The sequence below is a fragment of the Alosa alosa genome, chromosome 23 (genome assembly GCF_017589495.1).
Source record: "Alosa alosa isolate M-15738 ecotype Scorff River chromosome 23, AALO_Geno_1.1, whole genome shotgun sequence".
Lineage (NCBI taxonomy): Eukaryota > Metazoa > Chordata > Actinopteri > Clupeiformes > Clupeidae > Alosa > Alosa alosa.
The window spans coordinates 6,106,294-6,125,154 of record NC_063211.1 but is presented as its reverse complement, the minus strand read 5'-3'; the positions used below and the strand labels follow the sequence as shown (position 1 = coordinate 6,125,154).

At 42.0% G+C, this 18,861-nt stretch overlaps 1 protein-coding gene across 3 annotated transcripts; it reads right to left on the bottom strand.

Annotated features, from left to right (window-relative positions):
* Window positions 1–5,718: 5,718 nt before the first annotated feature.
* chst10 (carbohydrate sulfotransferase 10) lies at window positions 5,719–18,630 on the bottom strand. Of its 3 annotated transcripts, none has more exons than XM_048235130.1 (6): window positions 18,230–18,630; window positions 10,717–10,856; window positions 9,849–9,940; window positions 8,287–8,521; window positions 7,810–7,915; window positions 5,719–7,685 (listed from the first exon to the last, which is right to left on the bottom strand). In XM_048235130.1, the coding sequence occupies exons 2-6, from the start codon at window positions 10,817–10,819 to the stop codon at window positions 7,121–7,123; spliced, it is 1,101 nt and encodes a 366-aa protein (XP_048091087.1). In that variant the 5' UTR covers window positions 10,820–10,856; window positions 18,230–18,630; the 3' UTR covers window positions 5,719–7,120. The 3 variants fall into 3 exon arrangements, with proteins under 3 accessions (XP_048091087.1, XP_048091086.1, XP_048091085.1); XM_048235129.1 differs by lacking the exon at window positions 18,230–18,630 and adding an exon at window positions 13,115–13,250; XM_048235128.1 differs by lacking the exon at window positions 18,230–18,630 and adding an exon at window positions 13,128–13,235.
* Between the last annotated feature and the right edge of the window lie 231 nt (window positions 18,631–18,861).

The window sequence follows — 18,861 nt, the reverse complement described above, 5'->3', positions numbered from 1 at the left end:
GGGGGATCCCGGTATTGCCGGTAACAGTGTCGTTGCACTTTACTGCATTGACTATCAAAGAGGCGCTCACAGTTTGGCGTTGCATTTTATTCTTAACCAGTCGTTGTCTTGGGGCCCCTGGCCAGCTCGGGGCCTCAAGCAATTGCTTGGTTTGCTTGCCTTCTAGCGACGGGCCTGAATTCAAGGCTCTAACCCTTGCCTACAAAGTAGTGTCCGGTTCTGCTCCCACCTACTTGAATGCCTCATACAGACATACGCTACCTCCAGACCGCTGCGCTCCTCGAACGACGACGAACGACGTCTAGCTCTACCACCAGTACGCTCAGGCCAATCCTCGTTGGTGGAACACACTGCCAGTTCCTACAAGGGCAGGGACATCCCTCTCCATTTTCAAAAAAACTCCTGAAGACCCAGCTCTTTAGAGAACATCTCCTCTCATAGCACCACTTACAACATGTCTTGCTGATGCTAGCACTTACCAGCCGTTTTGAACTGACACTCAACTGTTTAAAAATAGCACTCACTGATGCACTTATTCTTACTGTAATCTACCGTTTTTAAATTGTCCTAAAATTGTTGAGAGAATTGCTTTAAAACTTAACTGTTACCATGTTGTTAGTCGCTTTGGTTAAAAATGCGTCAGCCAAATGTAATGTAATGTAATGTTAGTGATGTAAAGGTTCAAAGTCTACCTGAGCCTCCACTTGCCCTATTAGTCCCCACTGCAATAACACCAGGTGGGTCTTCAGGGTTTGGTACCATACCATTGGCATGTAAAGTCTATTCACAACAACTACAGTATGTCCTTACACAGCAAACTGCTGTGAAATGGCACCAGGAGAGATTATTTGGATGCCCAGACATTTTCTGAAAGAAAAGCTGAAGAGGACAAACCTTTGTGTTTATCTAGTAAAGAACCTATACACCCAACTTAGTCCTACAGTGCAGAGTCTATTCTATAGCAAAAGCTGAATGGTCTGTCGTGGAAAAACCGGTCCACTTCCGAATCCAATGAACAATTTATCACTTAACTACTTACTAATTAGCACTCTGGAACAAAGCGTCCGAAGGAGACAATGCAGACAGGAGATCTCTGAAGACTGTTGATCTTTATTCACCGTATTGCAGTGATAGTCCAGCCTAAACGATGTCCAGACCAGGTGTCAAGCAATAGGGTGATGTGAGATGTCATCAGCTGCCGCCCCCGATGAGATCTGACTAACAGGTGGCTGCGACCTATCTTTTATACTCCTTAACCTTGGGGTTGGGCCCTCTCGCCACCCTCGAAAGACACCTGTTGGCCTATCAGCATCCACCAAGGTTACGACTATTGGTGGATCCCATTGCCTCATCATGCATAAATTTTATGCAAAACTGTCTTCTTCTGGGTTTTTCCCAGATTCTGTTTTTTTCCAGTTGTAACAGGGCTTCTTATCTTGCCACCTGTTACTTGGCCTTGCTGTTACCACCATTACATCATCCTCTCGCTCTCGGCCATCTAGTTCACTGTGAACTCCTTCACCTCGACCATCTAGCCAGGTGTCACTGTGAACTCCTTCACCCCCTCGACCATCCAGCCAGGTGTCACTGTGAACTCCCTCACCCCACTCCTTGACTGCTGGTCTGGTCTGTTTAAGATGTGTACAGGCCTTGAAGTCTCATAATACTTGCAGTAGGCTAATATCAAAGTTTATAAAAACCATACATGCATCCGTTAAGTCATAGAAATCCACCACAGGTGTCATGCGGGTTTTGCCATTTATGAGTTGACAGCAGTAACAGATATAGGTCTTGACCATATTCTCTAGTAGGCTACATTTAACTCAGTTTTCAAAACCACCTTTAGGTGGGTGATGAGGTAAGATGGTGAAGACATAACTCAAGAGCCTATAGGGGGAGTTTAAATGCCATTTCTGAAGGGAAAGGAAACGATTATAACAAAGATTAAGGGCTCTATCTTGACGATTAGAAATGTGCCACAAAGCTTATTCTTATCGTGATGCAAAGCTTATTGCGATCTTACACTCGAATTTTGCGCCATGCGCTTCACTTTTATTAAGCCTTGTGCCCAGGGCTGTGGCAGAAAGTGTGGTCTGGCGCATGATCCAATAACATTTGAAACCTCATCGCTATCTTACACCCTCTAAAAATCATCACGCCACTGACCAAGAAAAACCTGGTCTATAGCGAAAGGCGCATCTAAGCACAGCTGAAGACGCACTGTCACAAGATGTAAGCAGCCCCAAACAACTTCTCAAATAGGATTTTTATTCAGTCATTATTGGGGTAAGTGTTTTTTTTCAGGCTACGTTTCTTTTTTCAGGCTACGTTTTCGATGGTAACCCATTGTCAGTCAATAGTGAAAGTAATTAACTGTGTAGAACTGTTTTGTCGTTGACTATGACACAAGTGCAGATGTGTGCCTATACTCTGCTAGGTTTTAGTAAAGCATGGTTTAGTGGAATACCTGTTCCATGGCCTCGCGTACAAGCAGATTCCTTCAAATGTTGCTGACTATCAAAATACCGATGCACTGCTTGAAGTTATTAAACGGGATGACAGTCATTCTCATTGGTTTAAAGGATGTTACACCCAAAACACACCCATGACTGATTAAGAAACATAAGAACAACCTTTTTTGCGCCAAGTGCCCAACGTTTGATAACAAAACCACCAAGATAAAGCCCTAGGCTGAAGAACAAAGACACTGGACAGAAGGTGAATGACGGAAAACTGAAATATTTTGAGTTAAAAAAATAAACAAAAAGAACCCAGAAAAGTGCTTAACGCTATGTGACAAGAACATTGCAGGAACTGGTCTGAGAAAGCTTTTGTGTTGTGAAATTGTACAGTGTAATAGGAAACAATCAGATATTGCTATTTTGCAATGTCATGCCATACCTGCATTTTATCGTGAAACAGGAGAATGACCCAAAGTATTGATCAGATGTTGAAAAGTGATCTTTTCAGTCAGCTGGTATTCTCTATGTGATGGATTGGTCAGCACAGTCACAGGACACCAACTGTGCTGTTGTGAGCTGTTGAATTGGTTTGACTGAAGGGTACAGATAAGCACAACCTGTATGTGGGAGAGGCATGGGGTGAAATTTCTGCAAACAACCTCAAATCAACTATAGAATTCCCAACAGAAGTGATGATTGCTGGCAAAAGGCCTTTGTGTATCCTCAAAATCCTAGCCATTATTTACAGCATTGATAATGTAGACTGTTTTCTGCCGTGCACCTGAGCACTACACGTGAAGGCCTGCTCGGGTGGTTTTAACAGCAGCTTACTGTACTTACTGACTCCTGCCTCTATACCTTGCAGCTTACGTACTGAATCTGAAACTGCCTTTACCCTGCAGCTCCCTATGGGGAAACTCTGCCACTGGCGCTCGCGTGGTGGAGGGAGGATTCAAAGGATTAGCCTCAATAGGCCTTCTCTTTAATCTGTGCGCTGGATACCTAAGATCTAGCTAAAATCTGACACCACCCACAGAACGGCTAAATAGGCTACTGTATGATCTGCCGTGGACCCTAAACCCATATTGAGTTGCAAAAAGGACAGACAACATATCAAATGTCGAAACTGACCAATTTGACTATTTCATGACAAATACTAATACAAGTATTTCACAATTAATTAGTTGGAGTGCCACCATATAAAAAGGAGCATCCCAGAGGTTGATCTCTCAGAAGTAGGCTATACATAGGTAGGTATTCATCACCATTAGGCCTATATTCAATATAAGACTATACTCTTTAATGTCAAATTGCAAAAGATTTGGGGATTTCATCATCTATAGTAGCCTATATAATATTGTTAAAATATTCAGAGAATCCAGGAACAGGGATGAAGAACTATAATAGTGATCTTTGTGGTCAAAATGGACCTGTTTACCTCTGCAGGTTAAAACTCTACCATGCAAAGAAGAAAACATATTTAGACATGGTTCTACATGATCTAGAAACACCAATGTCTTATCTGGGCTCCAGCTCATGTGACCTCGGGAGTGAATATTAAAACATTAGCACCTCATACATGCTGAAAATCATTTTTTTCTATTACGCAGCCACTTGGTTCAGTCTGACCAGAGTTTGAGTTTGAGTCCTGTCCAGTGTCTGAGGTCTTTAGTGTCCCCTCGCTCTGAGTCTCACGGTTTGCACGTGCTTAGCAGGCTTTTGTGTGTGGTCTTGGACGTAGGCTACACGCATTCACACAAGGACACTCACACACTCATTCTATCTTTTTTTTTTCTCTCTCTCTCTCATTCAAACACACACACACAGAAAAGCACACGTGCACATTGCTAGTATCACCTGTCCAACAATACTGTTCTGAAAAGACCCTCAATCTCACAGCACATGCTGTTCAGCGCGAGACCATGTGACCACCTCTCAGTTTTCACAGAGCAGTAGATAAAACAGAGTGGCGACACTCCCATTGGACTTCGTTGTACGCTTTTTGCCGCCTATGCAGCCTCGCGTAGTTCCAAAAATCCAGGGTATGACCACTGATCTACAAAATGTTAGTTGTAACCAATGAACCACGACATCATTGAACATCGTTGTTGTGGCCATCACAGGTTTCAGTGGAGCCCCCCCAAAAAAAAATGGTTAGGATACCTGTTCTTAATGCCTGTTTACACATTTGTTCTAGAATCTTTGGTGAGGACTGAGCATTAGGCAGGGCAGAGAGATACCGTATGCTACTATAGCAACCAGGTTTCCCCACTCACCGCAGGCTGTTATTGTGTGTCTCACTGATCAGTCTAATGACCCTGAAGTATTCTGTACGTTAGGCCCGACACCCCATACGCAAAAAGCCTTAACGTTACCTTCTGAGATCTGACGACATGATCTGACATGACCTGATAAAAATAGAAAAATGGCCACTGATGGCTGACAGGACATGATGATGCAGCATGATGCTACTATACTATACTACAGTAGTAGTAAATGCTCCTCTATTTGAGGGAAATAAATGTCTCTTTAAAAGGAAGACTAAAAAGCATGATGCTACAGCAGCCTCTCTCTGGGAGAAGACTAAAAAGGTTTCCTCAGTCTGTGTCTGATTCCATTTAAGAGCAAGTTGACAAATAACTTTTTATCTGAGCATAACATTTCAGGATTCTGCTAAAAATGCTTAAATAACTATTGCTACCCGTTTCACAGATCTCTAGCTTCCCAACAACCACTCATTATTTCCTTGTGCTTAAGAACAACTGGATGTCACTTGATTGGGTTACATTAGGCCGCCTACACTTAAAGTGGTATAAAGGTCACATTTAGTGCAGTACTGCCCCTAAGTGGTCGAACGAGATACATTACACCGTTCTGCAGCATATGAAACCATTTTTACATGACTTTCTCAGATACATTTTTGATGGTAAACAGATTATATGTTGTCCCCACTAGGCACTCAAGCCATTTAGTGTTCTTTTGGTATCGGTAGGAAGCTTTGCAAACAATTTAGATTTTACAGCCAAGTTACCAAATGTTTTGCATCATTTAGCAATGCAATTGTTGATGGTGTTCCCAATGGCTTCTAGTTAACTTGTTCCAGTTAACTTGTTAGTTTCAGAAAAAACCTCTAACACCATTTATGGCCTTAATAATATATTCACAGTTGTATATTTACATATACATGTAAATGCTCTAGCAATCAATTGTGAATAGTGTGTGGATAATGTTTTGCTGAAGAAAGACATCAGACTTGTTGAGGAGGTTCTAGTTGCGTCATTTAGTTAGTCATTTCAGTGCAATGTAACACCTTTCCATGTCCCTGGTCCTACTGCAACTGACATGAACATATTCAGACCATCATGACGGAAGAATGTGAACAGGAAATGACATCACAGCGCTGGAGTGAGGTCATTTTTTCGCCACTGCACACCCACGACTAAAGTGCCCCAGTCTGAACTGTCTTCTGCCACACTACATCACTGTGGGGGCAATAGGTGGCTATTTTGACACAAATCCTCCTGGACAAAAAGACTGTGGTGACTTCATGAGTTGTTTGTCACATATCACAACTTCTTTCATATGATGTTTTTCCTGAAAAATATGTCCTAGGTATGGGAATGTGAAACATCCACACAGCAAGGGTGAAGTGGGTTTGATTGTTTGCTTTAAAATTTCTTTTTTTTATAACCGACGAGGAGTCGCAACAGTCCTTTCCATTCCAATTATCTTAAAATATAATACAGCTCTTTTCCTGACATAATACAACCTCTTGAACAGATTGGACATCATCTCATGACCTAGCTAGCATGACACAATGCAGCTCCAGACCTTTTGAGTAGGAATTCACTAAGGTTTCAGAATAACTACTGGATGCTACAATACTACCACTCAGTATTACTCCACTGCAATCAAATTCAGAGGCATTCAGAGTATTAACCTACATGGTATATTTTGTTGGCAACTACAAGGACACTTTGTCAGCAGAAACAGGGCACTACAACACAGTTGTACATCTGTGCAGAGCAATTTCTCAATATTACTGACACTACGCTGGTCAGGGATTCAAACCAACCCTTTAGTTTCTGTCGCAAACACCCCAACATCCACAACCACCACCAACACCCTTATAATGATCTTAAATTCATAAAGTTGACTTTTATTTTATACTGTTCTACTCAACTGCCAACTGTTATCAAATCGTCATTATCTTCTGGCACTATCTAAATGTTGTGGAGTGTTTATCGGTCTGTAAAAAAGAGATCCTGCAATTGTTAGTTCAAGTCTTTGCACATTTTTCCAAAAGGAGACAAGGTAAGAGCAGGTAACTACATTACATATTTAGTGTACAGTAGTCTTGTTAAATAATGTTGCTGCACTACAGCAAGAAGCAGCAATTGCTTGGCCAATATAGCGATAACATCTGACAATTATCATCAAACTCTAGAGGGAGTGTCCACCATCACCATATGCTGGGAAACCCAGGTACTGGAAGGGGACAATCATAGTCGCCCTCCCTGCCATTCACGAGAAAGGCCAAAGCCATCAGGGCTCCACCACTTGGCCAAAGAACAGCCAAAGCCATCAGGTCGGCCAGGCTGGCCGTCCCTCATGCTAGGGCCGGTGCTACATGGAGTTGAGGGGAGGGGCAGCCTCTCTCAGTCCAACAGGAAGTCAGGCCGTGGGTAGCCAAAGAGGTCAAAGTCCCCCTGGAAGCGCTTGTAGAGGCGTCGTGCGTCGCGCTTGCTGATCCCGGAGAAGTAGCGCTCCACCTTCGTGCGGTTGTAGAGCATGATGCCGGGCGGGATAGTCGGGTAGGACACCAGGTGCTCGATCCCGGCCGCCTTGAGGATGTAGGGGGCATCGCGGTCCAGTGTCTCATGGTGACCCACCACGCTGTACGAGATATCGCATGGCGCACACAGCTCCACGTACGTCAGCCAGTGAATCACATGCTGCCCAAACTGCCTATTGAGTCGCCTCTGTCCAGATATGTCACCGAGATAGCGTACGAAATCTTCAAAGCGTAATCCGGGCGGTTCTTGGCTGGAGTCGTCATCGGGATCTCGATGGATCCTGCGGTATTTGCGAATTATGGCAGGGGCGATGTCATGCTTGTACCAGGGTTCAGAGCGAGGGTTCTTCACAAATTTGTCCTTAAAAGCAGAGATGATTCGCTCAAAAGGGTCTCGAACAATAAAGAACTTGAAGTACGTGTCCAATCTGAAGAAGAGAATAACAAATGCAATCTCAATCACAAAACAAATTTGAATTACAATTACAAATACATCAACACAGGCTTATACAATTATAACACATTTATAAACATGTAAATATTCTTTCAGACCTTTCTTTAATCTCATTTTCTTTCATGGAGGAGAGGCGGGGAAGGCCATTCTTGTCATGGTCATGTACCAATACTTCAGGGATGTCCTCTACCTTAGAATATTTTCCTACAGAAAAAGAACATGGGGACAAAAGAATAAGATCCACCTTAGGCACATTCACAACTGGACAGGACATAAGATCCACCTTAGGCACATTCACAACTGGACAGGACATAAGATCCACCTTAGGCACATTCACAACTGGACAGGAGAGAAAGCTCATACTGAGCTCAATATGAGCAGGATCTCGCCTGATATGTTTTCCAACTAATGAAAATGCCATTACAAAAAGAGTCTTAATTTTGTGGGCAACAATGCCAGTGTACACAACCAGTAAGCTACATTGCCACAAGCCAAACCCCTGGCCCTCCCTCACTATGAGTCATGTATCAAGCACACACACACACACACACACACAGACACAAAGAGACACTCACCATTGAGAACAATGAGGACCTTCTTCCACTGTGTGTTGCCAACCTTGGGGGTCTGGCAGAAGAGAATCTTATGCTTGTCACACACAAATATGCGGTCCAGGACAAACTTGTTGATGGGAGTGTGTGTGAGATTCCGAATGGAAGAGTTCCGGCAGACACTGGCCAGCACATCCAAACGCCTTTCTCGCACAGACCGCCAGTCAGACGGGATTGTGGGTAAAGCCCCCACGGTGGACTAAGGAGGACGCACAGACACACATACGTGCATGAGTGTGCATATGCACAAGTACATGTAAATGTACACCGAATTATTAGGGCTGACCACTCATTATAGGACTGACTATTGCCCGAAACCTCATGATACAATATGTCAATACAGAGGCTACGAAACGATATGCATTACAATACATGTTGACATGTTGATTCTAAATAATGATCGTGTCCAAAACAGAAGAGCTGCTCTACGAACTGTTCTTTATAATTCTTTATTACACGGCTCTTCAGAGTGCTGCAGAATGCTCTATTCACTTAAATGGGCCTTCCCAACGTTCGGTGGTCTGCTAATTCTCAATAACAGACGTTGCTAAGTATAACAGACCGCTGTCAAGGAAAATGGGCTTAATACTTCTATTTCACGTCTTTGATATTACTGTGCAAGGACTGGAACATCATTCAAAAGTGAAAGCAGACGGTTGATCAGCTGTGTTCTAAAGAAAGTTTGATTCAAGTTCAGCGTGTGCTGTGAACTATTTGTTTCTCACCAAAAGCCACAATGAAACGGTAACAAATAGGCTATAGCCTAGGCTATGTAGGCTAAAGAGTCACATCGTGGGGAGTTTATTGTTTCGTTTTGGTAGTAACCGTGTAATAAGCGGGATAATGTATAGAACGCCGGTCATTATTGGGAAAATAAGTCCCGACAGGGCGAACTGGACCCCGACGCGCAGCAGAGCAGTATCCCTTACTTATACGTAATTGTATAAAAGTAATAGGCAAAGCGTTAAGGATCACAAGACTTAAAAAAACAATTCAGGCCCAGAGATCTTAAAAGTAAAAATAATAATTCTGTTTCAAATCTGAAAGTTGCTAACTTTAACCTTGACATTCTAAAATGACCTTTTACATTGTGTCTTATGGTTTTGTTCTTTGATGCTGTATCAATACAGGAGGACATGACAATGTATGTCAATACAGCCCTACCGCTCATCAGTCCTAATGCTATGACGATATAATATCGATATTCTGAGTACAGTCCTACCACAAATCAGTCCTGATGCTATGTAATAGCAGAAGAGATTCCACTTTCTGTTGACTAAATGAGAAATATGACAAGACAATTGACGTCCAGCTAAAACTGAGATAGTCCTATATACTAGGATTATAGAACACTGCAGATATTGAAATATTGTAATAAGCTGTTTCAGTATTTCTGAGCACTACAGATGCACCTATGGGTTAATAGTCAACCAAGTGAACAGAACTATTACCGTGGGAAACCAGCATGTCATAAAAAATAAAGTTTTATTGACAAAACAATGATAATAATCTTATGGCAACCTTACCAAATTGTTAGGTTGCTGTATTGCTTTCTGAGGTTTGACTGTTTTGAAAGACAGCTCGGTCCAAGTCCGTAACTTCACCTTCCCCCCATAGTCTGTAAAACACAGCAGACGTGTCTGTCATTCCACTGTTAACAGAACTTTAAGCTGTGTTGGTCAGATACCAGTCATCATCTCTTCTCACCCCAACCACTGACTGTTCACCCCACTCCCCTCCGGGAGGCGTTAAAGGGCAAAAGGGCAATAGTTTAAAAGTGCAACATAGTATACTATACTAGTCAAGCACCCAGTGAACAGTAGTCAAGCTTCAATATTCGAAATGTGTTAGATGAGCGTCATTGTCTATCACACATGAAGGACTACATGAATATAAAAAGCATAGAGGTCATGAAGATTAATCATTGGGACATATTTATGAGCTGCATGATTAATGGCAGCCTTTTGCGATTAGCTATTTGCATTAGTTACAATTGCGATTTCGATGAAAAATCGATTCATTGGGCAGCCCTGATTCTTTGTCAGTATGGTTGGGCAAAAGTGTGGAAGAGGAATGTACACCCAAGGAGAAGTGCTGGCCAGGAGGTTATCAAATTAAAAATAAAACAGCCGGACGACACGACATTGCGTGAAAGAAAATGAGATTAAAGAAAGGTCTGAAAGAATTTACATGTTAATAAATGTGTTATAATTGTATAAGCCTGTGTTGATGTATTCATAATTGCAATGCAAATGTGTTTTGTGATTGATATTGCATTTGTTATTCTCTTCTTCAGATTGGACACGTACTTCCACTGTGATTAATAAACGTTGGTTATTAATAAATGTATTAAGAGATACTCTGTTTTTAATAGTATGGTCGGGCATCACTCACCATCAGGTAGTCGCAGGTTGAAGTTGATGAAGCGACTAGCAACCATGAGCAGTAGGAGCACCCAGCCACACACGCCCACCAGCAGCCAATGGCGACGCATCATCTCCCAACGTGCCGGCTGACAGCCATCCACACCGCACCTAGCACGATGACAACAAATGAGAAGTCAAAACATGAGAACATAAAGCTTTAAAAAAAGACAGTCATCACAGTCTTCTTGATTTACGTCATCTCAAAACAGATCATTAATTACTAAGCATACAATAATACTAAGCATATAATAATTTTAATCTTCTATTTTTAGACAGGTATGCATCATTGGCACAGCTTAATCAAAACATAATGTGAGCACATGCCTATTGCTATGGTCTCAGCTCATGAACACTCTGTAAAGACAAACTATGGGCACAAGTATGAACACCCTTTTTGGAATAATGTTACTTTATAATGAGTAACCATAAGTCAATGGGTCTTGGCGTTTTGGTTTGACCTTTAGTGTGTCTTAGCCCCAAAAAGGTTGAGAACCTTGAGATGATGAGCTTGCTCTGAAGGGCAGTAGGTTTCGCCTGTCACACTATGTTGGCACAAACCTTTCATAATCAGGCACCCATCACTGCCTGTATTTCATACAATGACATAATAAACTGAAATCCAAAAAGGCATTAGAACACATGTCTACTTTCCTTAAGGATTAGATCACGCCTGTCTTCTTGAAAAATTAACTTGGCTAAATCACTCTTAAAAACAGGGCGGGTGCCACATGAGCTACCCAATGCCTGTATAATCTATATAAAAACAATGATCATACCATTTTAAAGCATGAACTGGCCATTGGCTTTACTGTGCCATTTCAGTAACAAGTAGAGCAACTTGGAAAATTTAAGCTTCACCCTACTCAAACATTGTCTTGGGCAATTTTGTTTTTAAATTAAAATATTACTAATAATATTAAAATAATTACTAATAGACTGAAGTGACACAAGCAACTGGCAAAACAAGAAAATTAGTCGTGCTCTTATAATGTAAGTAAATAAACACATAAACACTGTTGGTTTTATCTGGGAATCTATGAAATGTACGTTACCCACAAGAACCCTGAGCAAGTTCAAAGTTTAGATGACTGACAAACTGATGTAATTTTAACACAACTATTTGTAAAAAACATAACAACAAAGCAAAACTGACGGGTGGTGTTAGTTTGAGATTATCATGTAGTCTTGACAGCTAATATTAGCAATCGTTAGCTAGGAAGGCTTAATGCTTCACTCATAACTGTGTCGTAAACGTGCTAATTACCAACCATTTCGTTAGAAAATTCTAAAACAACGATGTTTTTTAATACTTAATAACATAATAACATTTGATAAATGAACCTTACATTTTTCAGGAGCCATAGGTGTGTAGATTTGAACAAAATTTAGTTTGGTTCTTACTGGAGTTTTTACTGCCTGAAATATCCGATTTTGTGTACCACACTCGGAGTTAAGTGCTGGGCTGGTAGGTGCCTATTCCCAACCTCTCAAGGCACATAATAGTTAGCCCGAGAATTCTCGTTGCAATTCAAAATTCCACTGAGCTCCAAGCGGATTTGTACACGCAGCCTGTTTACAGCTCTTCGAGTCACGGTAAAATGTATTTTCTGGTACATAGCTAATTAAGATACACTTATGGTGTGGGTGCTTGCGTTTTTTTTTAGGAATCCGCCGTCTTAGTTTGTATAGAAATGAATATTAAGTGACACATACACGTAAGAGGTTGGACATACAGGACGGTTGGTAATATGTGACGTTCCGTTATAGATGGACAGCTCACGGACGATTCGCTGTCCATCTAAAGTTATGCAGTCAGTCATTCCTCCAAACGGATTTTAACTTGGCAATTCAGTAATATGAATACGCTAAAATTCCTGTTACCCTGCGAATAAAATGTGAAATATTCCGTGTGAGCCTAGAACTACTACTTTTCTAAACATTAGCCTACCATTCAATTACTTCTCACTGGCTAGCTAGCTAACGTTATGGACAACACCATTGATGGAGCTAGTAGCTAGCTAGCTAGATTACAGCAGGACAGATGCGCAAAGGGATATTGTATAACCATCACACACAAGCGCTAAAGTCACCAACATCAGACGGCTTTGAAACTGATCATCCAGAGCTAAAGAACAATGATAGTAACTACGATTAGCATCGAACAAGGACACCCTGAACACTAAATTAGGTAACTAACGGTATAGCTTCTAGCTAGGAATGCTAGCCTGGACAAGCCATTTTAAGGAGCTAGAGCTACCGTTACGTTAGCTTAAGTATTGTGGTGCCAAACATTAAATAGCTGGTGCAAGTTAAAACGGCATGTATCACTCTCGATATATTTGCAATGATGTATGAAATTAAATTACCATAATGTATTACCGTAGTTTATGTGCTAACCGCACCTCTCCTAGATAACTGATGTCCATACATTTCAAGTTGGAAGTCTTGCTGTCCCACAGTTAACATGTTGTCAAGCTACAACATCACATCACATGGGTCAGGTCAGAACAAACTCCCTTTCATCATGACCACGGACCATAACCAGACTCAACATCGCCCCCCTTAGGCAGCATCACATTTGGTACATGGCACATTTGGTACATTTGGCAAAAGGGGATTTGAGCAGATTTAGAATGGTAGGCGGCTCGTAGCCTGACGTAGTCATACTCAATTCTAGTCAGAATATGAGTCTGATACTGCTCCATTGGGACATAATTATGGGGCGTGTTTCAACTGATACAGGGGGGGAAGGCCTCTGCACTCAATTGGATGAGGTGTAGGAAGAAAACACACGAACCATCCTTCTTCTCCACCTGAGGTTTGGTCTCAGCTTTGGTGGGGACACATCCCCAACTCCCGTTGTCACAATACCAACATTAGTGTTTCAATACCAATACTAAGTGAAGAATCTCGATTTCGATACTTTTGCGATTTTTTAAAATTTGATTTGGCTTGTGTGATTTGTGAGATCATTCACATCAGTGGCAATCATATCATTTGATTGACCCTCCACACAAACACACACATAGAAAGTGATGGTTGTCATCAGTGTTGACCAAGTAACTTAAAAATCGTAATGTATTATGTAAGTCTTGTCTTGTAATGATCATTTTGGTGAGCTCTACAGGAATTAGCCTACAAACCATCTCCAGATGTAAATGGTTGCCTATCCTATTACTCAAATTCATTTGTAAAAATGTATCGTATATTTTAATCTGATCTGCATCTTGCAGGTGCGTGTAGCCTGGTTGACTGGAAGGCCGGACTTCACAGGCGCTGCTGTTTTGTCTGACGATTGATTGTCGTCTAGTGTTTGTCTCTGTCTTGCTTGTAACTTGTGATTATTTCGTGAGTTATTTTGTTTGTTTGTTCCGTCTCTTGTCCAGACGCGTATTGTTAGTGTCTGCGTCTACTTTCGTAGACTCTGGGTCTTTATTTTGGGTTTCCTTTTGGTTTTGTTGGTGAAGCTGCCTAATTATAACATCTACTGCATATTGACAGTGTTTCCTGTGCGCTGTGGCATGATGCGTATATCTCCCTCAGTTTTGTTTGCATGTGATCGTGTATACTGTCGCTTTGCATGATTTAAGCTTTGTCAGTGTTAGTGTTGCTGTCATCAGTGTATTGTGGTTGTGTCCTCTTTGGTTGATTTACTGCTATCCTCTGGTGCCTTAATTGTTTTGTCTTTGTTTGTTTGTTTGGCAGGTCGGGGCGCTCCTAAGGGGAGGCTAGGCACCTGGTGGTGGGACCCTATCACTGCATGTTTGCTGTGCTTTATTGTGCTGTGCCGTGCTGTGTGTTGCTGTGCTGTGCTGTGCGGTGAGCTGTGCGGTTCAGTGTACTGCTTACCGCAGTCTGCGTTATAGAGAAACTCACTTCACTCCGAGTGTGTGTGCATGTGTGTTTGGTGTGAATCTTGGAACTCCATCATCAGTAGCGTGTCTCCCTTGGGTAAGCTCCCGCCTAGCTGCATTTATTGAGTTCTGTGGACGTTTGGTCCCTCAAATGCCTAGACTCCAAAGATCTAATTTTAAGAACTTGTCATACAACACATAGGCGGAGTTTGACATTCGAGCCAGGGGGGGCAGACAAAAATAAATAAATAATTGTAGCAGCTGAGACCTGGCCTACCACTTGGGGAACACAGCAATGCATGAGCACATATGGAGAAAACAAACATGCTAAATAATGATATATATAATTCACCCTTCGCTAAGCCACACCTGAAAACCGCCACAGGCCAATCGTGGCTTAGCAACCCGTCACTAGGCACGGGAGGTCTGACAAGCTTTTCGAGTTTTGCCATGTTAACCTATGGAGACTGAAGGCCTGTGGGTCACGAAGGGCACTTATTTGGATGTGTGGTGCCCTAACCCATGTAAAGACACAGTGAAATAACATGTTACACTATAGAAACATGATATAATTGGGAACACATATTGTTCTAACTATAAAAAATGGCATATTGCATGATATTTCCATAACCGCGAGATACACGCTTCATGATAACGGCAAGAAGTTGTTAACAGACGTTCACCAAGATGCATAGCCCATCAGCAATCTATTTAAACCTATTTGAAGTACCATTTATGATATGTTGTCAAATATTGAAGTTGTGGGAAGTACACAGCTTAAATGGTATCTTCTCGGTTTCTTTCGTCCCCCATGCCTGTTCCATTCATTCTGGCCAGGAGAGTCGAATGAAACAAAACGCACATTCGACTTCTGCTTAAATAACTCATGAACGGTTTTGTTCAGAGATGAAATTCCAACTGTATTTGACAGAGGACAGATGTAGGTTGCTAGTGACAAAATATTAGCTTTCAGTGTGGTACGATGTCTTTGTAAATTACATTTCATTGAAAAGTCCCGGTTCTCCCCCTATGTAATAGACGTGCAGGGTCCTAAAGCTTGTCAGGCATAGCAACAGTAACTAAGGAGGGCGGGACTTATTGTTACATTGTAACAATTTAACAATTCGTCCTCATGAAATCCAATGCAGCACGGTTGTCTTGAAACGCAATAGACAGGGGTGTCGCCTAGCAGTTGAAAACATTGGGGGCTTAGCCCATAGAGTTGCTGCTCACTTTTGATAAATTAATCCACCGCCTCTAGCCTCATTTGCGCCACATTGATTGAATATTTTGTACAATCATATTTTGTCAATTAAAGAATGTAATGGCCTGTTGCCATCTTGACACTTCTGTTTGCTATTAAAAACGAACTATATAGCCTAGTGTAACGGATGCCAGCTTAGCTGTGCTTGTGGAACGTTGGTAAACCTCCGACGCCTCAAGAGTGCTGCTGGCATGCGAGCCACCTAGCAGAGTGGAGTTTTAAATAACAAGATGCATCGGTTCATGCATGCTTAGCTTAAGGAGAACGAGTCATTGAAAACTCAAATTCGATTCTACAAAGGCAAAGTAAGTAAACTCCAAACTGTAGGCTATTGAGTGCAGGGCAGACTTAAATCATAGCGAGAACTCCAAGAATCAAAGGAAGTGTTCACCTACAGTCTGATGCCTCTCCAAAAGCAGAAACGAAGCGCAATCACGCCATTACGTTAAGACATGTTAAGAAAAAAATATTCATATTTTGCTGTAATCCAATGACACGAAAAAAAGTAATCCACAGCGATCAGTAGGCCTAGATGCACTAAAAGGGTCATCTAGCCAGGCCTACGCGCCCATTCACCAGCCAGTTCCAAACAGGTGAACAAGGCTTTGCCACTTTGCTGTTTAAACAAAGTGGAATAAAAAGTCCAAATCTACACACAACGCAAAATCAATTAGTAAGCTGACAGGACATTTATATACATGGCATTTAGGCAACCTTTATTGCAACGTTGGCACGGCAAGATGTCCATACTAGTGCAACAGTAATTTTCGCGTTTTTTGCGTCCTGCATGCCTCGTCAGGTTGGCCGTAATGTCACTTTCAATGTGAAGGATCGCAAGAGAAGAAAACCTGGCTGCTCCCATCATCAACCGCAGCCTGTTCCTTATTGTTGTTTTGTGTTATTTAAATTATTTTTAAAATATCTGGTCATGCCAGACGTATTTCACTAATTTTTGAAACAATGCAATTACCCGTTTCCACCAGGGGGGGCAGTGCTCCCCCTGCCCCCCCCCACTAACTCCGCGTATGATACAACAATAGGCCTTTTCACACAGAGATCACGCTAAATTTGCGGGAAGAGGAGACGTCTTTTTGCCATCTTTTTGTGTCTGAAAGCGAGGTGAAAATTTGCCGGCCTGCTGATCTGTTCACATGATGCGGCATTTTGGGGAGCCAGAAGGCAGGATCAGCTATAGTAAATTAAATTGTGACGTGCAACAGGGGGCGTGTAGAGTGATAGTCGTAGGCCTATGCGTGCGTGGAGCTTCAGATACAGCCGGTGTGTGATTTCATAAACCATGGCGGGAGAACCGACTGCACTTTGGTTAGCTTGCATTTGCTTTGCTGTTGCTGTTAGAATGTTAGATTCTTGCGATAGATGTCTTCAGACAATAAAAAGTAATTTGGAAGGGAAATTGAAGAGAAGAGTTGCCCTTGCGTTCGCCATGATTTCTCTTTGAAAATCAGAGGTTCACAGGCTACTGTGGCCTTGGTCAGTGGCGCCGCCAGCCGTAATCCTGTATGCACTGTGCGTACAATTTATTCATGAAATCATTCAATATTACAACAATAAAAAATAGCTTGTGTATTGTCTTAATTGAAACATGCTTCGCGCACAAATGATAGCCTAGGGCAAAGAGAATGGACATCTCAACATAAGGATACATTAGAAGATGATGATTGGTGTAAACACCAATCACACGACGTGATAAGCAGTTCTGGCGCTTAAAAACGCAACGTTCCATTCAGTCATAAATCATTTAAGTGTAGGCCTAGTGCTCGTCATGAAAAGAAAACAGCAGCTTAATATTTTTCAGGTGTTTAACAGTAGGCCTAGGCGCACTGTTAGCAGTTAACCGAAGGCAGTGAGATTATTAGGCATTGCATCCTGTCACTCTGTTTGGAACATCGCTGTTTGGGTTGATAAGATTCAGTTAATGCGAGTATGGATCGTCTCAAAGTTTGGGACAACCAAACAGCAGTGTAGGCAAAGCAAATCCTAATTGTTAGGTTACCATAGCTGTCTTTTCTCTAGGCCTGGGCCTATCGGAAATTGCGACATAAGCACATTGGTTTCTTTTTTCTTTTCTTTCTTGTTCGCGTGTTGGGTAGTGAAGCGATAATGCATTTAAAGCAGCACATGATGCAAAGTCGCCTAGCAACGGGGACGCTGGCTGCTCAAGCCGCTCCGTCTGACTTGTTTTTATTCAGATTTTTTAATATTTACAATTTTATTCACGATTATTTTTCTTAATTTTTGTACATTCGTTTAGTTTAGCTGTACAGTTACAGATAGCCTTTTTATTTCAATTATTTATTTTGTTTTTCCATACTTTTACGGCATTTCCCCGTCTCTGAACGTACCTGCACTGTTTTTTCGCCTGGTGATCAGCTGTTTTTTCTGCCGATTTCCATCAGCGAGGTGACTGGTCGTCTGCACTGCTGGGTGTCACTTCGAGGCCTACTCCCTTGCTGCCACTATCTGAACTGTGAATAGTTAGTTGTCTATTGCCCTGAAGAGTTGATGTTAGGCTACTTCACTGTTTTTGGATTTGCTGCCTGCTTGTGTGGTGGAAGCTGCGCTCGCTTGCTAGTGTCTCTCTCCCTTTACATCCTATGCTGGGTTCCTAGTCGGTTGACTGTCCAGCTGCTGGGTATAGTCGATGGACTGACCAGTGGGGAGATTGAGGCTTCGTGCTAGCTGGACGGACGTTAGGTGACTGCAAGTGCACCGATAACGTAGCCTATCGGTACCGATCCACTTGCACGACACTTTATTTTGTTGTGTCGCATAGATGTCACGCTACCTCCCCACGTTCAGTTGTGTGTGGGCTTTCTTTAAAATGTCAGTTACCAGCTCATAGTCAGTTCGTTTTAACGTATCTTAAGTGTTTTTCCACAAATGGACCACAATTTTAGGCATGTACAGTGATGGCCAAAAGTGTTGGCACCCACGCTAAAGTTGACTGAAAAGAGGAATATAAAATCATCTTTTG